The sequence below is a fragment of the Pseudochaenichthys georgianus genome, chromosome 21 (genome assembly GCF_902827115.2).
Source record: "Pseudochaenichthys georgianus chromosome 21, fPseGeo1.2, whole genome shotgun sequence".
Lineage (NCBI taxonomy): Eukaryota > Metazoa > Chordata > Actinopteri > Perciformes > Channichthyidae > Pseudochaenichthys > Pseudochaenichthys georgianus.
The window spans coordinates 37,682,104-37,709,149 of record NC_047523.1 but is presented as its reverse complement, the minus strand read 5'-3'; the positions used below and the strand labels follow the sequence as shown (position 1 = coordinate 37,709,149).

The 27,046-nt window shown below is 41.6% G+C and overlaps 2 protein-coding genes across 3 annotated transcripts in view; one reads left to right on the top strand and one right to left on the bottom strand.

Annotated features, from left to right (window-relative positions):
* The first annotated feature begins 5,542 nt into the window (after positions 1 to 5,542).
* On the top strand, positions 5,543 to 18,712 carry LOC117466983 (probable ribonuclease ZC3H12C). Its single transcript, XM_034110525.1, has 6 exons — positions 5,543 to 5,568; positions 13,605 to 14,477; positions 14,881 to 15,020; positions 15,107 to 15,341; positions 15,682 to 15,788; positions 15,925 to 18,712. Exons 2-6 carry the CDS (start codon positions 13,717 to 13,719, stop codon positions 17,430 to 17,432), a joined length of 2,751 nt encoding a protein of 916 aa, XP_033966416.1. The 5' UTR covers positions 5,543 to 5,568; positions 13,605 to 13,716; the 3' UTR covers positions 17,433 to 18,712.
* A 4,459-nt stretch (positions 18,713 to 23,171) lies between these two features.
* The window catches only part of LOC117466690 (radixin), a 60,954-nt gene continuing 57,079 nt past the window's right edge, over positions 23,172 to 27,046 (bottom strand). For both annotated transcript variants that reach the window (XM_034110086.2, XM_034110087.2), the window contains exons 13-15: positions 26,769 to 26,861; positions 26,200 to 26,406; positions 23,172 to 24,204 (exon numbers count right to left, since the gene is read on the bottom strand). In XM_034110086.2, coding sequence (XP_033965977.1) covers positions 24,040 to 24,204; positions 26,200 to 26,406; positions 26,769 to 26,861 — 465 coding nt within the window. In that variant the 3' untranslated portion in view covers positions 23,172 to 24,039. The remainder of the gene's footprint in view (positions 24,205 to 26,199; positions 26,407 to 26,768; positions 26,862 to 27,046) is intronic.

The following is a 27,046-nucleotide window of genomic DNA, read 5'->3' as shown; positions in this document are numbered from 1 at the left end:
CAAATACTTCGTTACTGTACTTAAGCACATTTTGCTGGTATCAGAAAAAAAAATCACATTTCCCAAACAGCTGGTTCCTTTAGTCTGAATGTGTGTTTGGTGCGTGATCATTATTCTTCAGAGTCATTGCGTGCCTATTGGTTGGAACACGATCCGTGTATCCATCACTTCCTGGTCTTCTCTAAAGAAGAGGGACCAATGGAAACGTTGTCATGTTGCCGTTGTTCAGCATGGAAACATTCATTAGCTAACAATGACATTATTGTTCTATTAATATAAAGGGCGGTCAGGTACTCTTTAAAGCAGCTGCTAGTTATGGGTACTTTTTACTGAAGTACACTTCAAAGCCTCTTTACTTTCACTTGAGTAAAGAAGTTTAGTCAGTACTTCTACTTTCACCAGAGTATTTTTAAACACGAGTATCTGTACTTCTACTTGAGTAAAGATGTGTGTACTTTAACATCTCTGCATTGTAAATGACTTAGCATTTTACCACTTCTGCTTCTCTCGTCTCGAAGTCAATGTTTCTTTCGAGGGTAGAAGCCTGAAATAAGGTCTGTGGTTAAAACAATCCAAAGAGTAAATAGTAAATACATCAGTGGTGAATGTTTGATTCTTCATAGGTCATATGTATACAGTGGTTGCTAACATATGACTGGATATTCTACCAAACGTAAATGCTGAACAATAACCGCCGTTAGCTAAATGGTGGTGATGCGCAGCATGAGACCGTGATGTCGTTTTTTTTATAGCATAACGTTAGCCTTTTGTTTCTACTGATTGCATTTAAAAATCAAGAAGTGCTGTGAATATGTGGAGACTATCCTGCGGAACAAACAGTGATCAGTATCATGAACGTTTGCTGGAAAGCTTATTTTCTGCAATATACTGTACCCATGGGAAGTCCCATTGCTTTTTGTCAAGGGAGCCCTTCGCGATGCTCACTTCCCAATTATGAAGTTGACATAATGAGCTAATGTAAACCAATAAAACATGCATATGATAGTATGTTAACAAGAAAGCCATACATTGTATTAAACATTCAATTATAATAAACTCGAAAAAGGGGACCTATCATGCAAAATGCACTTTGTGATGTCTTTTATATAAACATGTGTCCCCGGTGTGTCAGGGAACTCACGCAGCGTCAGAAAACAAAACCCTCTCTCTTTTCCTCCGTACCCAAATCTCTAAAAACGGGGAACAACGGAGCTGATCCAGATTTGCGTCCGATGTGACGTAATATTGGCAATGCAGACCCACAGCACTATCAGAAACGTTGCTATCAGAAACAATGCCCGACTGTTTTGGACGTAATATGGTCGGTGTTTACATTAGCATCGCTAACACTCAGAGCTAACCTGTACTGGAGAGCATGTGTGTGAAGAAGCAGGAAGTAAAAAGGAACTCACCTTGTGGTGTAACCGGCAAGAGAGAAAGCCTTTGAGCTCCAGACTGTTTCAGATCCTTGATAATCCATGATATGGCGTTTCATCACGGCAGCATTTAGTTTAGACAGTAGAGCATTTAGTTTAGACAGTAGCTGCCGGTAGAATCTCCTGCATAAGCTCCGCCCCTATTTTTTTAAAATCACTTTTTAAAGCTATATACCCAAAATCAGAACTTTTGAAACAGGAAGTGAAATAGAGGTGTATGAGGCATGGCTAGAATGAGGGATCTGTTTGGTATTTTGAGCAAAACACTTCATCGACATGTTTTTTATATCATTTGATATATCTGAGACCTATGCTATTGCCTAAAAATAGCATGATAGGTGACCTTTAAATCATTTGCGTATTCTACATTATTACATTAACTAGCATTATTGTAGGATTTATTTAAACTAAATTAACTTTCATTTAGTTGATGCTTTTATTCAAAGCAACTTACAATAGGTGCAATAAATCATAAAGATAGAAACCCAAAACAAGAATAAAATTGGAGATATAAATGCTTAAATTAAGCCACGTGCTACTGCATTTAAAAAAAATATTTGACTTAATTATGTGAAATGCAATGCACTATTTTTACCGTCAGTTATGGGCCTCATTTCAAAAAGATGAGCAAGCCTTTTCCAAAAAAACATGGAGATTTTCTTTACTGTAACCTACAGTTTTGAGCAAGGATGTCTACATCGCATGCCACCATTTCCACTCTGTCTAACTTAACAAATACCACAGGATTTACCAATAATCTATTTTTTATCAGGTCAAAATCAGCTCGAGTCTACTCTAAAACATCAGTGTTAACAAACTTCTAAATTATGCTGAAGACAGTAAAAAAGGATACGTTTAAATACCGCTGCAGGCGTGTTGGGTAAACTAAGCCAGAACAAGTCTGGCTTTGTAATAAAACTGAGAAGAAAGAATTGCATATTAAATTCCAATGAACTTCACCACAATAATTATAATTAAGGGCTCAACTATGGATGGATAAATATTGTGGATTAAGACTAAACACACACACATGCACACTGAAGGGAACAGAAAGTAAAGGCACAAATATTGAAAATGGCTTAGGGCAGGGGTGTCAAGCTCAATTTCATCTCGGGCCACATCAGCATTATGGTTGCACTCAAAGGGCCGGTTGTAACTTTAAGCTATATAAAAATACATATATAAATATTTAATATATATAAAATAATGCATTTATTTATTATATTACATCATTGCCTCTGCATTGGATTATTATCGGATAGGGTATAACTTCATAATTAACTACGTCTGAAAGCAGAAGTCTAGAGCAAATAACTGCAAGTCTCTTCAGTGTGCATGTCACAAAATGATTTAAAAAGAAAAGCCAAATTCTGGAAAAACATTTAGAAAAAACTTAACTTAAAAAAAGGGCATATTTAAATAAAAAAAAGAGATGCATGTAGTTTATGGGCAACGTGTTTCTGTAAATCGGCATGTAACCTTATAATACACATATTATATTCTTTGCAAGCTCTTGTGGGGCCACATAACATGAAGTCACGGGCCAGACTTGGCCCGCGGGCCTTGAGTTTGACACCCCTGGCTTAGGGGCTGGATATATAAAGTCATATACTGTGCATGATGCTCCAACAGGTGCCGCAAACTGTGAAGGACTTTCGGTAACATAGGTAACATTTAAAGATTTTCATTTTGAATGGTATACGTCCCACACATCCCCTTTCATTCAGGCTGTGACGGCACGGCTGTGAAAACATTTTACCCAAATTGTCTTAACTGGAACCATTACAAAAATCACTTAAGACAGGAAGAAGCTAGTAAATGTTCAAACTGTAAACTACAAAAGGTTGAATTATGGTCGGGTATCTTGACATTGAAATTGAGATTAAACTGCAAGAAAGTAATTTAGTTTAATCTAAAACAAGAAGCTGTCCAAGAACGTTGCAATAAGTAAACTAGCAAACATTTTATGTAAATCATGAAAATAAAATATAAACAAAGACTATAAAACTGATGCCTGCTTTCAGTACTTAACAATTCTCAAATCATTGCTCCACAGAGCTGCTGCAGTCTCTTAATCTTGTGGCTAAGAAAGGCACTTATTCTTACTTTGGCATAATGATAATTTGCTCTAAAATATACTATCGCCCTTTTTTTTACCAAAGTAATGCTCTATTGATTTACTTGTTGTATAATCGTATTATATTAGGCTAAGGCATTTCTCGCTTATTGCACAAGGATTTTATTTCTTCTTGACAGCTTGTTTTGGCATGTATTCACACCCTTTTCTATGAAGGGTAAGTCATGTTTTGTTCCATTGGCAGAGTTGGGGAAAATAATAAACCTCCTCCTTTCTGAAGTTAAAATAGCCTGGTTGCTGGACCTGTTTAAGTCCAGCCTGACAGGCAGCCAGTCTTTGTATCTGACTTACTCTGAGCCTTTAAGTAATACCCCTCCTCACAATCTGAGGCCTTTGAAAAGACCCCGCCATTTTTGTCAGGCCTGTGTCCGAACAATAAAGCCTTCCCCTCTCTTTTTTAACTCCTTTTCCTACTCTTTTTCTTTACTGCACCTCGTTAGTTTCAAGGCTTTTTACCCTTCACAGCTTCCTACTCCACCTGCTAACTTTCCGTCAGACATATGAACACACACACACACACACATACACACAAAACTTTTAACATAATTTGTCTCATTGTCTGAGTCAAGCCAATCCCCCAACCGTGAAACAAAGAGGTCGGAGCGGCAGCCGTCCCCAGCGGGCCAGGTGTTCCACAGGGCTCAGTCCTCGGTCCTATGTGTTTTTTTTTCATTCGTTCTTTCTCCTCATGTATCTGTATTTGTGCGTGTGTGTGTTTGTGTGTGTGCGTGCGTGCGTGCATGTGTGTATGTAATGGCCCTGAGCATGGAGAGTGTGTGCAGCTGCCCGCCGAGGGTCCTCCTTTGTGTCCCCCTCCCCACCATTGTCAACTCACGCCTTCTCGTCCATTCATGGCTCAAGCCGGCGGATGGGCTGGTGGTGTGTGTGTGTGTGTGTGTGTGTGTGTGTGTGTGTGTGTGTGTGTGTGTGTGTGTGTGTGTGTGTGTGTGTGTGTGTGTGTGTGTGTGTGTGTGTGTGTGTGTGTGTGTGTGTGTGTGTGTGTGTGTGTGTGTGTGTGTGTGTGTTTGTTTGGGGTGGGGGGAGGATCCTTGCTTATCTTAGAGTCCCTTTCTATTGGTGGAGAGAGGGGTGATTGGTGTGTGTGAGTGTGTGTGTGTGTGTGTGTGTGTGTGTGTGTGTGTGTGTGTGTGTGTGTGTGTGTGTGTGTGTGTGTGTGTGTGTGTGTGTGTGTGTGTGTGTGTGTGTGTGTGTGTGTGTGTGTGTGTGTGTGTGTGTGTGTTTGTTTGGGGTGGGGGGAGGATCCTTGCTTATCTTAGAGTCCCTTTCTATTGGTGGAGAGAGGGGTGATTGGTGTGTGTGTGTGTGTGTGTGTGTGTGTGTGTGTGTGTGTGTGTGTGTGTGTGTGTGTGTGTGTGTGTGTGTGTGTGTGTGTGTGTGTGTGTGTGTGTGTGTGTGTGTGTGTGTGTGTGTGTGTGTGTGTGTGTGTGTGTGTGTGTGTGTGTGTGTGTGTGTGTGTGTGTGTACAGAATCTACAGTGAAGACAGACAAAGTGAGACGTGTGTGTCTGTGGTCAGATCTCTGCCTTCCTATTGGTCAGGAGGCAGACCCAGTGTGAGGAGGAGGAGGAGGAGGAGGAAGCTGCTAGATGCGTTACACTCCATCTGTTTGTCAGTCACACTGCTTAACCTGCCGCCTCAGGACATTGCACTCTGCTTCTCAACCAAAAACAAGGCTGTTCTCATAGGATTGCTGCTACCAGGAAACTAATTTTGCTCAGACTCTTGGATTGAATCAAAGCTTTACTTTCTCCAACTCTTTAAGTACTGGATACTGGAGATTGGATACTGAGATTTTGCTTGAATAAGGAATTTTGGGCTTAATTTACAACCACCATTATTGGGAAACTCCCCCTGAAGTTATTTTTGACTTTGTGCTTTATTGTTGGAATGACCAAAGGTACCCTTGCTGGAAAGAATTCGTAGGAGTTGTTGCCTTCCCTGTTTGGCTGCGTTTCTGTTTTCTTGGAGCTGTGAGGTAAGTGTTTTTTATTTTCTTGTGCTTTTGCCCTGGGTTTACATATTAAGGAATACTGAAAGCACCCTTATCATGTTTTATCATAAGTTGTAGTGTTTTGCATTGTTCATTGTTTACATCCTTTTTTGTCTTGAAATTTCCCTAATCATGCTCCACAAACATATAGTGTTTGAACTTAACTCATAAGTTTAACTCAACAACAGCTTACTTTTGTATGCTTATATGACCAAAATGCTGCAAAGAGTTAGCCAGACAAAGAAACTGTAAAAGTTATTCTGATAGTTGAGTTATTTTCTCTAGTTTAAATCAGTTTTACATGTTAACAGTTGCAAATCTTTACATTAAGATAACACTAAAACAGTTACATTTATAGAAACGCAAAGCCTAATTAAAGAATAGTATGTTTTAGCAATGCTAACAGATAGCAATGTCCGTCCGTCTACAACTTCCAGCATAACATTTATCAAATCTCAACAACTGCAAAGAAACTGTCAAAGTTGTGATGATCTTTTGTCTCTAGCTTAAATCTGTTTTACATGTTAAAAGTTTCAAATCTCCATATTAAGAAAACACTCAAACATGTATTTATAGACACACTAAGCCTCTAATAAAAGCATAATATGTTTAAGCTATGCTAACAGATGGTAGCAATGTCCGTTCGTCTACAACTTCTAGAATGAAATCTCAACTATTGGATGTGTTGCCATGCAATTTACCAAGTAGTTTATACTCCATTCACTTAGGAAGCTTTAAGTAGATATATAATGTGTGTTCATGAGTGAAATTGAGGTGGACGGAAAGGCTTTGTGTGACATTCCTTGGGTGTCCCCAACAATGCAATAACAAGTTCAATTTCACTCAAATTTAATAAATAATAATAATAGTACTAGTTTTTTTTAAGGGTGCCTTTCACGTCACCCAAGGACACCGTACAATTGTATAAATACTTCAACAAACCATGATAAAAACACAAACAGGCAAACATGGAGAAGACAATCAAAGTGGACACAAATGATGGGAACAGATGATGGTGAGCACTACAGGACTTATTTGAACAGGTGGGATTTTACTGTGGTGATTGTGTCAATCACAAACCAATAAGGATGTATTGTATTTAGTGATGGTTGCGGAACAAAATATGAGGAAATATGCTCGTGGGTTCAGTAACAGGGGAGTAGAAAAAAGACGTAAGGGACTGAGAGTCTGCACAGCTAAGAGGTGAAAGTGAGTGCTACCCACAGACAGTGGTGATATGTATCACTGAGGCTGAATCTGGACACCACCAGTTGCAGGAGGGGGGGGGGGGGAGGATGCTTTCATGGAGGTCCCCTGTGGTTTCAGGAGGCATCTGTTGCCCCCTCTGCCCATATATAGCCCCACCCCCCACAACCCTGAACACCCCCTTTGTCCCCCTTCCCAGCCGGTCTCTGTGTGGCAGACTGGCTCTCCGGGCTCAGCCGGCAAATGGCAGCCATGCGTCGGCCCTGAGGGACCGGTCAGGGTCTGCCTCGGGGGGGATCATCCCTCCATACACTCCCCCATGGGGGCTAACCCGGGGATCATCATGACACCTACTGAGATACAGAGTGCAGGCAGGCTGGGTCACTGAGGTGGAGGCCGAAGCATCTGCTCACTGTGGAAAGATCCCCCACCCACTTACACACCTATAGAGAAAGTACTTGGTAGATGAGTTTTTCTTTCCTTATGTTCGTACGGACTTGGATTCCAAACCCTGGCAAATGGAATCAGAATCAGAATACCTATATGAGTCCCACAGAGGGGACATTCACATTGTTACAGCAGAGCCAAAGAGCCAAAGACAGCTTAATGTTACCGAAGAAGCATGCATCAATTATAATAAAAGAAGTTACATAATTTACAAAATACACATCCTGTAACAGTTCTGAGGATTTAGCAGCCAGGTATATATATATATATTACCACTTTTATAATGTGGTAATTGTTTGAAAACCTTTTACTAAGATTGAGAAGCCTTTCTGAGCTGAAATCATCTTTATGAACTATTATTATCATAACATTAGGACGTTTAAAAACATCATGTTGAGCAACCAACAAATCTGAATTACTACGCAAATAAATGACGACCAGTTGCAGCGATTTTGTTCAACAGAAAAGTCGCTAAATGTTTGTTGCTGAAACCAAAAAAGGGTCAAATTACAACTCATTCTGTTTTATATATGACATTGAAAGACGTCGAATGAAATACAGAAAATCCATTTTGTAAATCAATATTCTTGGAGTTTTGATTTGCAGAGAACACCATAAAGCAGCCATTACAGGCTTATTTTTTATATCAGATTGTCAGTCTGGACAGCAATCCTTCAGCTCGTAGCACAATCTTCCCAAACATACATCATTTCTTCCTGTGCAGATGTATATAATCGCAAAACCCTTAAAGCCGGTCTTTACTGGAGGAAGTGATCCGTTTTATGCTCGTCGATAAAGTTTATTTTGCGCAAACTGTTTTTAATTTCATATCAATATCACCAACATGTCAGTACATTAAATTACACTAAAAGTCATTCATATTCTTTCAAAAAGAGTTTTGAGAGCAAAAAATGGTTATAAAACGTTCCATAATGAACATCATTTGGTTTTCTATCCATAGTTTAGTTTCTGTATGTTTCTGTAGATCATTCATTGCGTGTTCATTTGTGACATTTCGCTAAAGCTATTTTGTGTCAACATCCATGTTCTTCACAAAAGAAAATGCGACTTCTGTAATATTCCACAGCAGCCACAGTTATAGTATTAGATAAGATAAGATATACTTTATTGATCCCAAATTGGGAAATGTTCTCGTTGCAGCAGCATGTAAAACAAAGTATTGCACATTATTAGAAATAAAAAAAGTAGAAAATAAACATTTAAACAATCTTAAAATAGAAGAAGAAACAGAACTAAAACAGTGAAAATATAATTAGTATTTGCTGTGGAAAGACTGCGAAATAATAAGAGACAATATTTCACTTTACTAAATCTTAAGTGATGATGAGCATTAATACGTTTCAGCTTGTATTACGAATCAAAAGGTAGTTCAGTCCCACAGAGGGGAATGTTACATTGTCACAGCAAAGAAACACTACTGATAAAGACACGTTAAGACATTGTTTAGTGAAGTGGCATGCACACAATAACACACATTTAGAATCAAATAATTATTTAACATTCCAATTACTAAAAGGGAAAGCAGCAACGTTACATAAAGTGAATAAGTAGGAAGTAATGAAATAGCTGCTCGATGAATGTAGTACGCATTGTATTTTCTGTGTTATATTACAAGTAGTGCACAAAGAACTAAGGACAGCATTAAAACATATTGCACAACAGTGATGTTATTGTACTTTTATAATGTGGTAATTGTTCGAAAACAGCTTCTGTTTTTCCAAAATGAGATTTGCTTTAATGTAATTTACTTTCATGACCTACGGCAGACGCTTTTCGTCCTCCGGATTTGATTATTTGGGCTTTTTTCACCATAGGAGAGCTTCTAGAGTAGATCCACCAATATGATGTTATATTCGTCTTATTTCACATATTTGTGTAAAGTCAGAGCAGAGAATTAGAGCCATGATAATGCATACAGTCTGATTCTGACGAGGCCATTCGCACTCGCTGCGTCACTTTCATATTTCTGCTGACTCCTCAAAGTCTCCGTCTGGCAACCTGTGACCCAGGCTGGTGTGTGTGTGTGTGTGTGTGTGTGTGTGTGTGTGTGTGTGTGTGTGTGTGTGTGTGTGTGTGTGTGTGTGTGTGTGTGTGTGTGTGTGTGTGTGTGTGTGTGTGTGTGTGTGTGTGTGTGTGTGTGTGTGTGTGTGTGTGTGTGTGTGTGTGTGTGTGTGTGTGCGCGGTGTGGTGGTGAACGGGTTTAAAAAGCCCCCCAGCCTCCGTCTGTGCACGCTGCTCGGGAGTGAGAACAATAGCACCGTCACAGGGGGACAGATTGGGAGGCAGCTGCATTGTTGAAGGACGGCAAGCCAGACACACTTCTTCCCCCCACCCCCTGACACACACACACACACACACACACACACACACTCTCACTCTTTCCCTTTGTGCTTCTTTTGTTGTTGGTGAAGTAAATTATTCCAGCTCTCTTGTGGCATTCAGGGTGACAAACAGCGGCGTGGCAGCTGAGACGTCGGGTCGAGACATTAAGAGGACCCTGCTTTCCGGGGCTTTAGCGAAGAGACTTTTGACTCAATGTGTTGGGAATGGTTGATAAAGATTGTGTTTCAAGTGCCTAAAGAAAAAGGATTAGGGTGCTGGACTTTTACTTACTTTAAAGTAATTTATTGTTCAGGTACTAATGTTAAAGAGAGCTAGATATTCCGGTGGTTTACTTGTACATGTCAAAAACTTGGACCCTTATGATTGCAATCAATTAAAATTGCATTCACTACGTTCAACTATACTGGTGTTAGAAATAGATTGTCTCTTTGGTAAATGTAGCATTCTGTAATGATAACTATTTTCCAATTAGTGTACAGCACCATGTTCGATTTGAGACCCCACCACCCAGTCCAAAGTCAATAAGAAAGAACACAGCGTATGACAGGAAAGTCCACTAATGGAAGTATCCAAATTGACACTAGCATATATTTTTATTTTAAAAAGATGGCTGTCCTGTATGTATCAAAATGTAGGCATAATATGAGTAAGCTAAGGCGTCTTTAAAGCAGCTGATCTCACGGTAATCATGGAAAACTTCGCGTTCTCTCAGCGTAGTAAAACAGTCTCGTTATATTTCCTGCTGAAGTTGCACAGCTTCTTTTGTCTTATGCAAAATCAGCACTATCAAAGGTTTTATTCCAATTCAATTATTCCTTGAGATGCTTGACAGACACTGCTTTCATGTAAGTGCTTCGCTGTCCCGCGGTAACACCGTGTACCAGACCTGGTATCAGTTTGATGCTTTGGAAAAACCCCTCACGGGTATTTCCACGGATAAATAACCTAACACTCAAACACTGACACCGGCGGTTGTTTTTGTGAAGCGGTGTTAAATGCGTTGGATCCAGTGAGCGCCGACCTTTGACTTAAAATCATCTTTAGCGAAAAGACAAGGAGAGGCAACTGTAAGAAGGACCTTGCCCATTGTTCTCTAATCTGCAGCACAACGAACAAAAGCCCTGATGCTGTACGAAGGGAACGTGAAGCATCGAGCAAACAAGACTGAACTAGATGCGAGGATAAAGATCATTTAAGGAGGCCTTTGTTAAGTGTAGCTATGTGTGTGTGTGTGTGTGTGTGTGTGTGTGTGTGTGTGTGTGTGTGTGTGTGTGTGTGTGTGTGTGTGTGTGTGTGTGTGTGTGTGTGTGTGTGTGTGTGTGTGTGTGTGTGTGTGTGTGTGTGTGTGTGTGTGTGTGTGTGTGTGTGTGTGTGTGTGTGTGTGTCTGTGTCTGTGTGTGTGTGTGTGTGTGTGAGAGATGTAGGAGCAAGCAACACGTGTTTATTTTAAAGGGGTCACGGTACAACATCCCATCACAACAGATCCGTCTTTGCTTCATCAAACAAGTGAAGCACACTGGAAAGGAAAAGAGGCTGTGGACCTTTTATTCTATCAAGGGTTCTTACATCCTTCATGAAAAGCCTATAAATCCTGCTTTGACTTCACCGTGAGTGGTGGAGCTCGGTGGAGCTGCGGCGATTAGTCGTTGTTGAGGTGATTTATTATAAAGCAAAACATAGCATGAAACGCGTGCCTTTCATCCAGGAAGCCGGTGTTTGCTGAAGGACAACATGGTGTTGACGTGCTTCTCTTGGTCTGGCAGTTATTTTGACCCAAAACACAAACCTTTCACGAAACTAAACATCAGCTTTGTTGTCTAAGCCTAAAGACGTTGTTGTGTTTGTGTTCAAAACATCCCGCTTTATGCGCTTTAACAATGCTTTGGTTTCATCTTCACGAGGTGCAGTGTGGTCTGATTGATGCATCGCAATCACAATGGCAGCGACTACCATCAATAGTGACCATTCAACTGCTGATAACGTTTGAATGGTGTTTGTGAAACAGCACACAAAGCAACAATATCCCTGTAGCTCGGCATCTTAAAAACCTTTCACACAACACTCTTGAGTAACAGGTTATGTGTTGCTGTTGTACATTGGAAAGTGTCACGATAATATGATCCATTCCTTATAAGACACCATTTCCCCAAAGATACAGTTGTACCTTTCAGGCAAATGGAGAATGTCCCTTTATGGCGCGTTTCCACTGCAGGCCTCGCTCGGTTTAGTTAGGCCTTATTAGGCCCGGCTCACTTTAATGCTGCGCTTCCATTACAGTTTAGGAACTGGGGCAGTTACTATAGCAACGCAGTGTAGGCGGAGCCGTGACGTCATCTTCAATGAGAGCCCCAGAGAAACAACACAGCCGTTAGCTGTTAGCACTCAGAGCTCACAGCTCCTCATATCTGTTCAGAAACTAGACAGAAGTTAAACAAGTCCAAACCACAGACTGCCTGTGTCATGGAGAATACAGTCGCTGGTTTATTTATGTCTGTAGGCCGTTGTTGTGAGTGTGGACGGTCGGAGCATATATAACGTTAGCTTAGCCAATCTCCATTTAGAAAACACGCATTTTAAAGGGTGTTTCTCTGCCGTCTGTCATTCATGGTTTTTACTAACCGGTATCAGTATGTTGTTACTTCGGCATCATTTTGAAACGTGTATTACAATTAAATCAAATATGTTCATCTTGTTGTAGTTGTAGCCCCTTGCCAGCGATTCTCTCTCTAGTTTAGCATGCTCAGCCCGACTCAGCCCGGTTGTTCCTGGCCCGAGAACCACGATTTAGAAAAAAGGTGAAAAAGTCGCCCCGGGCCAAAACTAGGCCAAGTGGAAGCGCAACCAAAAACGGGCCCCGCACGGCTCGGCACGCTTAAAGCGAGCTACCCGCTGCAGCGGAAACGTAACAAGAATCCCGATCTGCTGCTGTAATGTTTTGCCGGTTTGACCAGAGACGCCAGCCAGTGGTGAGGATTCATGAATGCTTGTTATGTCAAAGGTTCCTTCACACGTGTAACATTTATAATCTGCAGCCGAGGCTAAAGCTCCGTGCACACGTTTTTGGATTCATAAATAACTGGGAGGGTTTTTAGCTCACAGCCAATGAGGGTTTTGCAATTGGCGACACACAAGCGGGCCCAGCATGGCATGTCCAATGGGAGGGGGAGCATGCTTATATGAGGTCATCAGAGCAGTTTCCTCAGCTTTCTGGCTTCTGGCCTCAAGTCTTATTGATGCTGCTCATTGCTAAAATGCAAATGAGTAACTAAGTGGGAGGGCAGGTAAGGGAAGTTCCAACTTGCCCCTGTTACCTTTAAGAGCCTGCTGTATTAATGCATCATCAAAGGACTCTGTTGTGAGGGCTCAATAGGTACACTTGGAGCTGGAGCTGCCAGACTTTAAAGACTACTTATGTTCATGTTTCTGATGAAGAGGGGAACTGGAGTTGTTGGCATTGCTGAGGTTACTTGAGACGGCAGGAGAGGCAGATAAAGCTGATCTTTAGCTCAGAGGTTTTGACTTGATCACGATGTGAGCCGGACGCCCTTTAGATCTGAGAGAATCCTGAAGGTAGGACACACGACTCTTTCTCTGTGGGGTCCTTTCCTTTGATTACTACCTGAGTCTGTCAGTGGCAAAAATACAACTTTAAGCGTGCTTTGGAGGTGCTTTGCAACCAATGCCATGGCTGCAGCAGTCTTGCTCTATAATGGACCGTGTTTTGTACGGATTCATTTCATCTTTATAGAGAACAACAAACAGAAAAAACAATCTTTTAAATGATGTACATTTGTACGGTTGGATTAGAGTGCTTTGGTCTGAAGGTAACATTCACCTTTTGTGTGTTTAAGCATCGCAAAAGGAACATATATGATTTTAAATGTATCGCATGTCCCACTGAGAACGCGATACCTCTGACCTGATGCCCCACAAACACATCGACTAATTGTCCGGGTTGAGAGTCCTCGGGAATCTAACCATGCACTTGTTGTGTCTCCCCCAAGCTTCTCTCCCACAACGAGTCAGTGAGCTGCGTCCTACCTGCAGTAACAGTGGGGTCTGTCAGGCACTCAGGAGGTCACGGAGGACGTGGAGCTGGATGTATGAGACAGCTTCATGGGCGTGAAGGACCACCTGGAGGATGGAACAGGCCACATGCACAGCCTGGAGCTGGATCTGGACTACCTCCACGTGGACGGTGCTGAACGGCAGGTCGGCCTGAGCACTGTGACGGTCGCTGGTCATTTAGGGGTCTCGTCGGCCACAGAAGGAGCCCAGAGTAGCAGCAGTAGCAGCAGCACAAGCTTCAGCACTAATTCAAGCTACAGCAGCAGCAGCAGTTGCAGTAACTTCTCTGACAGTGACGACGAGCGGCTCCAGAATGGGTCCAATTCAGAAACTCCAAACCCTCAGCAAGAGCAGCAGGATGTACACCTCCAAGAGTCCTCTGCAGTCTTTCAGACAGTCAGGCTGGACCTGTCTCCAAACCGAACCCCTGCAGACCCCCCACAGCCAGAAGCATCATCTCCCACCGACCCCGCCACGGAATACCGCGCCAAAGTGGAGTTTGCTCTCAAGCTAGGCTACCCTGAGGCGCTGGTGCTGCTGGTGCTGAGGAAACTGGGCCCCGACGCACTCATCAACGACATCCTGGGTGAGCTGGTCAAACTGGGAACCAAGACCGAGATGGAGCAACAAGGAGGTTCCACTGCCTGCCAGTCTCTTTCCTCCTCTCCTCTGTCCTCTTTGAACGGCTCCTTCGCCTCCTCTAGCAACTCCTCTCTGGACTCCTGTCGGATGCTGTGTCCGTCCCAGATTCTGGACGACAAGGAGAACCTCAGGCCAGTTGTTGTTGATGGAAGCAACGTAGCCATGAGGTGAGGAAGACCACATGTTGGAAGTAAAAGGTTTCTGCTTCTACGTAGCCATATCTTACATTGTGGATGCACTAATGCGTGATGCTCGATGCCCCCCGTATAAAACCCCATCTTGTAAAATAGAATAGAATAGAATATATCTTTCTAATATACATTTCTTTGGCAACTCTCACTGCGGTAAAAAATAGACACAATAAATAAATAAGAGTGGTAAAAGCAGAGGTAGTAGCGATACAATGTCAATGTGCATTTTAACTTAGTCTAAATATTAGTAAAAAGCAAAGGAACTATTAACCACAGTAAATGATTAATATTACTGATGTAGAGTATAAGTTGGCAAAACTAGGTCATATTAAGTAAGACAAGTCTTCACATGACTGACCGTTCCCTAAATGTCTTTCAGTCATGGAAATAAGGAGGTCTTCTCCTGCCAAGGCATCCAGCTGGCTGTCGACTGGTTTTTGGAGCAAGGCCACAGAGACATAACTGTTTTCGTCCCTGCCTGGAGAAAAGAGCAGTCCCGTCCCGACGCTCTCATCACAGGTAACAATTGCTAACGTTTTTATTCCTTCAAACATGGAACTTTCTTCAACTTTTTTTCCGCTGAACTGAATTCTGTCTTTCTTTAGACCAAGACGTCTTACGGCGACTCGAGAAAGAGAAGATTCTGGTCTTCACTCCGTCTCGCCGCGTGCAGGGACGCAGAGTGGTCTGCTACGATGACCGCTTCATCGTCAAACTGGCCTACGAGTCCGCCGGCATCATTGTTTCCAATGACAACTACCGCGACTTGGCCAATGAAAAGCCAGAGTGGAAGAAATTCATTGATGAGCGTCTACTGATGTACTCCTTTGTAAATGACAAGTAAGGAACACATGCCTGAGGGATGTTCAGTTGGAGAATTTGTTAATTATTTTAGAACACGGAAAACAACTTATTTTCTGTCAGTGCAAAAGACACTTGTGAAAGATGTTAAAACCAAGCCGGTTTCCCTCTTCTATTTGCATGTTTTGAGGACTTCCCTTTTGCTTAAAAGACACTTTCATTTATGTTCCTTTGATCTTTTGACTGTTCTTCACTTTTGCTTCACTGATCAAATCCCCTCTGTACAAAAGATACTCCATTTGTCAGTTGTATCTATTTATTTAATATATTGCTTAGGAATATGTTTGATTGCTGTTTAATCTATTATTTATGTATTCAGGTTCATGCCACCAGATGACCCTTTGGGACGACACGGACCCAGTCTGGAGAACTTCCTGAGGAAAAGGCCTATTATTCCTGAGCACAGGAAGCAGCCGTGTCCTTATGGTACAAATATTCACTGTATTTTTTGTTGTGCCTTCTTCCCCCTAGATTAAAACGATGCGAAAGTTTTCCATGAACCAATGATATATTTTCATTCCAATGCATTGATAAAGAATGTTTTTCTTTCTTTGTCCCTTAGGTAAGAAATGCACATATGGCCACAAGTGCAAGTTTTACCACCCTGAAAGAGGCAGCCAGCCCCAGCGTGCCGTGGCTGATGAGCTTCGTGCCAGTGCCAAAATGTCAGTAGTAGCTTCTAGAGGCCTGCTGGAAGATGCCCTGACAGTGAAAAGCCAAAGTTACGGTGTAGCAGTAGGAATGGCGGAGGCTGGGCCAAGTCAGAGCACCCCAAAGAAACAGCCGAACCCCAGCCTTCAGAGCTCCTTAACCGACCTCGTGGAGGACAGGTTTCGTATCCAGTCCAAAGTGGATGGGCGTCGGGGAAGCAGCAGCAGCAGCAGCAGCTGTAGCAGCAGCGTTATTGGGTATCCTGCTCCAGGCGGGCCCCCGTCATTAGGAAGCTTTGACCACTGGGAGCATCCTGGGGTTACTGGTGGAGGGAGGGCTTCTGGAGCTTCTGGACCAAGCCAGGCTGAAACCTACCACAGATGTGAGTCTCCAGAGCCTAGCTACAGCTCAATGGTAAAGAACTACTCCAGCCTCGGTCTGGCTGTGCCACAGAGTCCTGAACGCTTCTTCCCTGCTGATCTGAGAGGTGGATCGCTGCTGTCAGACTTTGGCAGTGAAGGAAGCTTAAGCTCAGACTCTTTCTCCCCTGACCCCGTGTTAGACGATGGCCACAAGTGCCACCATCACCACCACCATCCTCACCACCATCACCACTGCTCTGGCCAGTTTTCCCACGCTGTAAGCCGTGTTCCTCCTGGATTTGGCCAGCATCCTCATGGCTATCCTGTTCCTCAAGCTCTGCGGAGAAAACATGATTATGTCCTTGAAGACCTGCCAGCTTCTGTCACCTCTCATGGATCTCCTCGTCCCTTCCAGTCCCCTTCGGCCTACATCCCACCCCACTTTCAGCATCCATTTGGGAGCAGTTTCCAAGGGGAATGTTCAGCTCGGTCCCCCCAATCGGCTCACTCCCACGTTCAGAACTCCCCTCTTGGCCGCAATTTGATGGGCTCCGTTTGGCAGGACGGTGGGCTCCAGGACTCCCAAATGTACAAGGGGTCGCCACTTCAATCCCGAAGGAACCACTCTGTGATTAACCCACCACTACAGCATCAGATGAACTGGGACCCACATTACCAGCAGTCCCCTAAGCCTTGTTATGATCCGTATGCTTTCCAGAGCCTTCCAGAAGTCCATGAGAAGGCTTGGCACTCTCCTTGGGGCCGGCAAACCCATTCGTCACCGCATGGCCTTTCAGCATCAAGTCTTCCACCCCTTCACCAGTTATCCCTTCCACCCATTACTACCCACAAAGGCCACCTGCCCTCAGTGCCTCAGCACCAGGAGCCTCCTGCCTTAGGTCGATACCAGGACCTCAGGGAGAGGGTGTTTGTTAACTTGTGCCGCATCTTCCCGCCAGATTTAGTGAGGATGGTAATGACCAGGAATTCTCACATGGTGGACGCTCAGGAGCTCGCAGCTGCGATTCTGATGGAGAAATCGCAGCACGGTTCTTGAATGAAGTTACAGTTTCATCTTAACTGAGATGTCTTCTGCAGGTTTTTTGCCTTCGGTCATCTTAGTTATTCAAGTCAGGTTGGACTTACGTAGACCAAAAGCACAAGATACAAAGCTCCTTAAGTTGTTAATGGACTGCTTATTTTATTGCAGGGAAGTCTTGTTAATTCTAATGGTATTTTTTGTAAAGGGAGATCCCCAAATTGCCATATTTTTCTATAATATGTCTGCTATTTCAGCACTTAAGATCAAGTAAAGTCGGGTTTAATTTTATTGTTTGAGCAAGGGAAATTGGGGTGCTTGGGGAGGCTTTAAATGTGTCATAAAGGGTGACAGTGTTGTCAATTTTAAATTAATTAATTTGTTATATTTTAAGTTATTTACATATTTTGAAATTATTATGTTTTTTTGCACTTTTTTGTTATTGCTGTGTTCTCGCAGCTTTTCTTTTCGGCAATCATATCAGGGTATAGCTCAAATTCGTACTTTCCATCTGGGTGAAATACTTCTGTTTTCCAGTCACTGAGATGATGACAGCTTGGGGTGTGTAAAGGAATCTACTAAATTGTACAACTTAAATACACATTTTGAATATTTTCCTGCCGTATTTAATGCTCAGATTAGCTCAACAAATGGAGCAAGGGCTTCTCTGTATACTGACAGGTGGCCGATCAGTTGATTTGGTGATATTTGGTGGATTTTCCCCACAGGGAAGTGAAACTCGGCAGCCACAAAAGAAGATAGCAAAAACTCCACTCGAAAGCCCCAAGCTGTTGTTCACTTTTGAAAAAGAGTTTATTTCCTCTGGTAGGATAGCCCTGTCAGCTGACTTCACGCTTTATCAGCTTTCAGTGCTGACTTCTTTTTTTGTTTGTAACACAACTTCTGTTCTTTTCTATCTTTAAATCATGTCAAAGTTCAATATCATATGACTGTGGCAGTAGAGCATGGTCACCATAAATGTTTAGGTGAGAGAAGAAGATTGTTGGTATTTTTATGATTTTAATTTAAAATACGTGTTAATTTATTACCTTTAATGTGTGTGAATGTCTGTCTTGCATGAAACACAGGGCCTCCTTTGTCAGTGGTGACACCAAAGGGAAGGTTCAGCCCCTCACATAGGGTTTAACTCCCTCTGTTACATTCATAGCTTTGCAGTAAAAGACAGGACAGGTGAAAGTTGGAAAACGCCTTCTTAAAAGTCAAATCTTCCCTCAGAGTATGACAACACTGGAAATACTTGTACTTAGATGGTATTTTTTAGTTTCACAAACTTTGTCTCAGAGGCTCTGATTATCTCATTGGTTAAATTACAACTTAATGGTTGAGTAAATAAATACATGAGGTTAATTTAAATAAAAAACGATAAGTGGTAATAATCTTTTTTATTAATTTCTGACCATCAAGCAGCATGGAATCAGAATACGATTATTAAGGCAGCAGTAATCTAATATGAATTGTTGAAATGGGGCAGCCTCGATGGCTTTTTTCTATGTATTAATTGAATTATCACACTTAAACAAATCTCTATGTTATCAAAAAAAAAAATTAAAAGGATCAGAAGAGATAATTAGTATAATTTATATAATAACAGATATTTGTATTACTACTATTTCATTACCATGTCAACCAATGGGATTATCGCAATGTCTGAAGAACTGTTTGGAGAACTAAACTAACTTTTGCCTGATTATCTTAATATCTAGTAGCCAGATGACACTTCTCTTTGTTGATACAAATTGTATCCTATAAACATTTTTAAGATCATAAGTTTTATAAAAGAATATATGAAAAAAATATATATTTCGAGTTGAATATTTTGAGTATTTGTGGCAAACTTTGTCACCTTTGGTACTTAGCCTATATTTATGAGGGGTTTTTTTATTCCCTTTTTTCAATGGGCAAGAAACAGAAACTGATCTTGTTTCTTTAAACTGAAAGCATGATACAAGCATGGTACTGTGTAGCCCAAAATCTACTGACCGTGGTTGAAAGGTGTTAAAAATAACAAATATGGTTAAAAGGGGATGTAGTCTTATTTCTTATGAGACAGATTGGAGCCTTGCTAGTGTCACAGTCCACCACAGAACAGCATTTCTGAAACCTTTGGAGTGAGAGTTGAGAAATACAAAAATACGTGGCAATAGTGTTTGCCGTTAAAACAGAGGAGAATCAACACAGTCTCACGGCATTTCGTGTTATAGCCACGAAATTAATCTATTGATTCGTGTTCACCAACACGATTTTCGCATTTTTTTCGTGTCACACAGAAGGATTTTAAAAGCAATGTGAATAATAACAAATTTGAAGGAAAAAGAGATTTTTAAAAAAAACAGATTTCAGTATTCTGACACAGAACGATTTTAGAAGCAATGTATTTATATTCGTAGTATGTTTCGTGCCTGCACCAAATAACAAATTAGAAGGACATTTTTTTTTTCTTTTTTTTTTTTATAAATACAGATTTCCGTATTCTGAGGCTCTGAGCTCCATTTATTTTCCTAGCGGATGGCAAAAAAACTCAGACATTATACAATTTAAAATAAAAGGGTTAGGCTTACGGCCCGTCCACACAGCGGCGTGCGCTGACGCTTGCCGGCGGGCGTGTCTTAAACCCGACCAACAACCAATCACATGAATCTCCCGCCCGTTGACACACAAGCAGCGGTTTGATTGGCTAGAGCTTGTACTGGCTTTGATTCGATTGGCTGACGCTTCTGCCGAGGCGTCAAAAGTTGAACATTGCTCAACTTTTGCAGCGAGCCACGCCAGCTACGCTCCGCGTCGCTTCCCACGATGCATTTCGGCTAAAAGTGACGTCACCCCATTCAAAGTGAATGGTGAAGCGTCAACGCACGCCGCTGTGTGGACGGGCCGTTAGGGTAAGATATTGAGTAAGAAAATGTTTTTATGAACCACACAGCTTCTGGTCTTCCAAGACCCGACTGGACAAAAAGACGTGGTGCAGGCACGAAACTACCAATAAAATACATTGCTTTTAAAATCGTTCTGTGTGACACGAAAAAAATGCAAAAATCGTGTTGGTGAACACGAATCAATAGATTAAATAAATGTTGTGACTATAAAACGAAATGCCGTGAGACTGGGTTGGGAGAATATAACAAGCTTTCTTCTCCTTTGGATTCCTTTCCCAGGAAGCTTAAACCACAACATTTTCTTCGTTGTTGTCTCGAAGCTCTCTTACTTGAAAAGCTCTTTTCTCAAGGGCTGTACTGTAATTTCAACCGTGTTGGCCTCAGGAGCAGGTCCTCCATCGTTCCTGTCTGTCAGTTTATTTTCTGGTTTTCTGACGCTCTCTTGTGCTTTAAAGTAACGGCTGATTAAGTCAGTAGGTCTGGCTAGCACTGTGTGCTTGTGTGTGCTACAGGGTTAAGATACTCACAACTTTACTAAACAAACCTCTTAAAAGGTGTTGTGTCAACATTCCTGTGGATATTTAAACCCTAATAGTGTATTGGGGAACAAATATTTTCTATTATCATGAACTTGTTAAGAGCTATTTTTCTAATTGTACATGTTTATCTGCAAGAAGAGATTCAAGTCAGTATTGCTGATTAAAGGGATTTACACGTTGCTAACTGTGCTAATGTTGTGTTTGTTTTTTCCGCAAAGGTTACTTGACAGTGTTCAGGATTGAGCAAATGGCCACCTCGCTTTATTTATCACGTTATCATGGATCACGTTTTTCAACAACAAACAGTAGGCTACTAGCTCTACTGGTGTTAGCTAGCTGTTCGTTTTTTAGCTAGCAACATGTAGCATGGTGTGTGTGTATGTAGTGTGTGTGAGACAGCAAATCTATCATTGCAGTTCTTTCTGTTATTTTTCTCAAGCCTCTCTGTAAGTAAGAATGAGTTCTTCAGCTTTGGAAAATCACACTTTTCTGTCTGCACGTCTACCTCCACTCGAGTAGCAATAAGCTAGCTTGTTAGCAAACGTGTATAGGTCTTTCTCTCAGCACAGGTGTAAGTAGTTACATTAACAATGGCTTTGTTGTATTAAAGTGTCTCTGTGAGCATGGAAACCACACCAGCGCCCAGAACCCGAAGCAGGCTAATTGAATTCAGCTGTTGTTCATTTGAGCATTTACACCTGTGCTTGTTCTCATGTGACGGTGCAAAATGTCCTCTGGGAGAACGACCTATAGGCTGTGTTCGAAATCACATAGGCCTCCTAATGTTTCGATCTTTATGTTCTGCATACTTTCTACTAGATTAAAGATTAGGAATGCCATTTCCAGCAGGAGGTCAACTCAATGCAATTTATCTGCTTAACTGTATTTGAAAGTTAAAGGTACGTCCGTTGAATTAAAATTAAACATAGCTAGGCTACCCCCATTTCATTTTTTACCCAGTTTATTTTAAGGCACATTTACCTCTACAGTACATTATGTATTGCTCTAGCATTTTCTTTTCATCAATCGCAGCATTGTGGGTAGTTGTGTACAGTAGGCTATGTCCAGTAAGCTATAGTCTCATACTTAGACATTCCTGCTAAATTCGTTTTCGCTGGAAATTCCTTTGCAGATCATTTGTTATGCCAAGTTTAGTGTATATCCTGTATTGGTATGCAATTTCGACACAGCCTTTTAATTTCTAAAGAAGGTATGTGACTTCAGGTAGCCTATGAGTTCTTCTGTAAACTATAATAGCATTGTTGTAAAAAACGGTAGCAAAGGTTTTTACCCTTTTTTGCTAAACATATCAGGGATCAAATCCATGCTGCAGGCTCTCATAATACCTTGACAGACACAAAGGTCATATACTGAATATTTGTAACCTGTATTCCACAGTGAACACATCCTCTGGCATTTTTCTCCTTGAGTCTGAATACACTTTTAAGAATTTATGTGGGTTTCATTTAGACAAATAGCCTGCTGTTTTGCAATGTCTTGCTCTTTTGTCTAAAATGGACTCAGGTTTTTTTAAATCCAATGTGAAAGAAATGTAAAAATGCAACAATGTCCCTGTTTTATCCCAGTTAATCCCATCTTTATTTCTTCTGTGCTTTAATACCGCTTTGTATCTGTGACAGAACAAAATAAAGTGCCACCTTTTTTGGGGACCAAAGCCAAGTAAGATGTTTAGTGCTTTTCAATGTTTCCCCTTTGCTCAGGTCAATGGTGGTTATGTTAAACCAAAATGTAAAAGAAGATATTAAAGTGTTTGACCATTGCTGCTGTTTCACCGTGTCCTACTGGCAGATGAAGAGTTTTATTCCAAAACATGTGTACAACTGTGATGATTTATAAGGTCTATTGATTAAGCCCAGTCAGAGGTACCTACGCTTTTGGGCATTGTTTTAAACTGCAAAAAAATGTCTGAATGCTTTTCCACAAACAAGTTTTATCTGGTCTTTTTTCATGTATTTATTATTGTAGGAAAACATGTCTTTTGGAGTGGGGCTCTTCAAATGTGTGTGCTTTAGGCATGTTGAACTTTACTGAGCTTTAGGCAATGAAACCCAAAGCTGAAGCACGAAAAACAAACCTGTCTCTGGGAAACTGTGGCCAAATGTTGACTGTTCTTGTGTGTGATGTAAAAGTAAGCAATAAAAGCCCTACTCAAGCTTTCATGCGTTCCTTATGCGTTTCCTTTTGTTCTCAATAAAGTGGTGCAGTAATAAGTGTTCAAATCCAGAAGTGACTCAGCCATTTCCCTATTTTGTGTGTTCACGCATAGTCAAATAATTCACTAACGGAAAAGTAATTAAAGACACACAGGCGTCAGGTTACGAACATTTATATCTGACACAAAATCTTCTATGAATGAATCCAAATCTACCTCAGTCCGGACTCATCATCATACTGTGGCTTCAAAGTTAGAAATATAAATTCATTCTTTATTGTGGGGCAAAATATATATTTAAACAAATATCTAACTGAATGCAGTGTAAAATAAGCAAATCTAGTTTTCTCATCAGAGTGAGCATTTGTAAACTGACAACCATTCAAGAAGAAGAAATAAATTAGCTGATATAATATTAACAGAACAATGATAACTAAATGTCTGACTTTCCTAACACAAGACAACAAAAAGTAACCAGACTGAAAGGAAATGAGACGATAAGGCAGGTTTTCTTTTTTAAACAAATTATTTAAATTGTTGACATAAAAGGAAGGTACAGATATTAAAGCGTTACGGAAAACCGTGCCGGTAATATCGACGAGCTACAAATGGCCTTTTCATTTTGTTGAGTCAAAGCACGACATCAACCAATCCTCCGGTTGTGTCTAAAGGTCCTGTCGTTTAACTATCATACATGCAAGCTTAGTCAGTACTGTAGAAGGGGGGAGAAGTCCAGGTTCATGCCAGGATATGTTGCTTGCTATTTTCCCGACAGATTAAAAGACGTGTGCTTTGTTGGGGGGGATGGGGGCGGAGCTCTAAAAAGCAGGAAGCAGTGTGATTGGCCAACCACTGCTAGGCAGAGCTTTGGCGTAGCTACAAAGCCCGTCAGCCGGTCTTTCTCCTGGATAGAAAAATAAGATCAGGAGTTCCTGGGGAGGCAGCAGGTTTGTGTGAGGCGTTGACGTGGCAGACTAAACGGTTTCTTTTCATCGTGGTGTCCACCCTTCTTCCACGGCTCACATGGACTCAAACTCATCGATGCGCTGCTTTGTGTTGCCCTGGCGGATCTGGCGCAGGGTTTTGTATTTGTCTCTTCCCGCCCGGACGTTCTCAGCGTGCAGCATGTCGTTCTGAGTCTTCTTGGTGTCATCGCGGGCCTCGGCCAACTCTGAACTCAGAACCTGGACAGAAGAGAGAGAGATATAGATGAGATCAGTGGTGGATTTTTTTTTAGAATAAGTCATAATAAGCCACGATGCATCAACTTAAAGGTGGGGTAGGTAAGTTTGAGAAACCGGCTCGAGATACACTTTTTGTTATATTCCATGGAATGCTCTTAACATCCCGATAGCAATGAATATCTGAAGTGCTTTGACAATAAATCTATAACAAAATGTCATCTGTGGAAGCCGTGGCGCTGTAAAAAGTACGACCAATCATCTGAGCCGGCCCGGCTAAAGTAACTGGATGGCCTACCTGCCTGTCAGCCTTCCATCTGGGCACAAACTGATCTCGTGCCCTCATTGGTCATGAGCGCGTTCCTGTGTGTTGGAGGAGGGGCTCTGTGAGGAAGTGGCAGATTTCTTCCGGTTGTGTATTTTTAAATTCTAGCGCACTCGAGCTGGTTTCTCCAAAATGACCTACCCCACCTTAAAATGTATCAAGCCAGTATTTGGATGTATTATGCAAAGCGTCTTTGAGCACTAGAATAAGCACTATACAAATGAAATGTATTGTTATTATTATTATTATGTCGTTATGCAACATTTGTATTACACTAGCATGGCTTGCTATGTGACACAGGGCTGCACGATATCAGCAAAATGTGCAAGGTATGTGGAAGGTATGCTAAATTGAATAATATATAAAAAAATAATGTTTTAAGCTGTACCTGAAGTTCCTTCTTCAGATTCAGATTGCATGATAGCAAGTAAAAAGAAATAACAATACATTCTGTGACCGATCTCAATAAGAGCCTGTTTGCAAATGTAATCGACAATTAAGCAATCTAAATCTGAAGATGCTATCGTATTGCGACTTTTAGGCTCTTGGCTGAATAGGACTACAGAAGTTGTCGAGGACGGTGTACGTCTTTACGCCGAACACGTAAACACTCCCGCTAAGTTTGTTTGCCCAGTTCTGCTTGAAAGCAAGTTCCTGCGCTCTTGAAAACTGTTAACACAAATGCTTCAACTTGTATCAAAAATGGTATCTGTATTTTTGAATATCGATCTTAAGTTGGCGTGACGATGAAGTCGTGCTGCTGTACTCGGCTGTAGTTCCTTGATAGCATAACGTTAGCATTTTGCTTCTGGCGATTAGATTTATGATTGGAAAATGATAAAAGTAGGGTAGACACGTGGAGATTATCCGGCATTTATCAAACAGGTTCGTTTTCCACAGATCTTATTTTTTACAATATTCCAAAATCCTATGGAGAAATCCCGTTGCTTTTCAACGTCAAGGGAACCCTTGCGCAGCTTACTTCCGGGTCGGTCTACAAAAATACGTCATCCCTGCACCGCTCTATAAGAGCTTTCACACCTTTTCCCTTTCTAGCTCCGAGCGGGAGCTTTTCTGGTTCAGCTCCGGTTTCCCTCTTCTGCTCCCGCTCTGTTCACACCAAGCTGCCGCTGCTGCGTCCCGACGTCACCGTTTACGTGCCTGCTTCATAAAATCCAAACCGCGGAAATCCCTCACATCGACAACAACAACAATGGCCGATTGTATTGAAGCTCTGTTCGCTTTGGTTATCCTCTTACGAAACGACATGGAAGGCATCGGACGACTTTACAAGGGACGACTTTACTTGGAACTTTACAAACATCACATGCGAAATGCAAGACTTCTTTGTGGTCTTCAGCTTCAACGACGAATCTTCCCCCGCCTCGACGTAAGAGAGACGTAAGCGACGCCGCCTCTTAGCTCCGAAGCTCTTGCCTCTAGACCGACAATTTTTTGGAGCTGGAAGTGAACCGGATTCCGGAGCTAAGAGGCGGAGCCTCTGCGGTGTGAACAGGAAAAACCGGTACTTTTCAGCTCCAAAAGTAGCCAGAGCTGAAAACGCGTGTAAGAGCTTGCCAATTTAATGGACAATTAAGCAATCTAAATCTGAAGATGCCATCATATCGGGATTTTCAACAGAATTTTAAAAGAGAGTAATGTTTGAGCTGTACCTGCAGTTGTTTCTTGACGCGCTCGTTCTTCTGCGCCTCAGTGACGCGCTCCTCTTCGCTGTGGTGGATCACGCCCTCGCCTCGGAGCTCGGCGCTCGCCTTGGCGCTCGTTTCGTCCTCCTCGTCGTTTTCTGGCGCCGGAGGAGACGTCATGGCCGACTTCAGCTCCTCTCTGGTCTTCTCCAGGTCGTCCTGTGCTGACAACGCCTGCAAAAAGACACACATGGACACTTATAGTGAGTCTACAGAAAGATTTGAAGCACAAGGTCATACCTGAAGACTTTTACAGGCACGGGGTCGGTTTGCCATCTAAGTCAAATAACTTTTGAAACAAATGTTATAATATCAGTATGAAAAGTGAGTTGAAACATGTATACAATTAATTAAAGAATACAATGAAAATAATAATACAATAAAAACAAGAATACAAATGTTGTATAATAATAAAAAAATACAAGTCTAATCATATAATTTATGATAATATTAATAATAATTACGAATTGATTACCAGTTGTTGTATCCCAAAATAAAAGCAGAGACTATTTATGTAAATGCAGGGGCTACATTACTTTGTGTTGCCATTCTGTTGCTTCGTCTTCTTTTTTCCTCTTGGCTTCCTCGAGCAGAGCGATTTTGGCAGTGAACTCCGCTAACTCAGCAGCCTGTCCAAACATAACAACACAAAGTTAACAAATTGAGCTCATTGTGGCGTCCAAACAAAAGTCCTGAAAACCTCAACGGTATTTCTAGTTTAATATAATATGAAACAGACAATATGGAAACAAAACTTGGCTTATTTGAGAAACTGATAGTAGATAAATGTTATATGATTTGTACAGACCCCTGT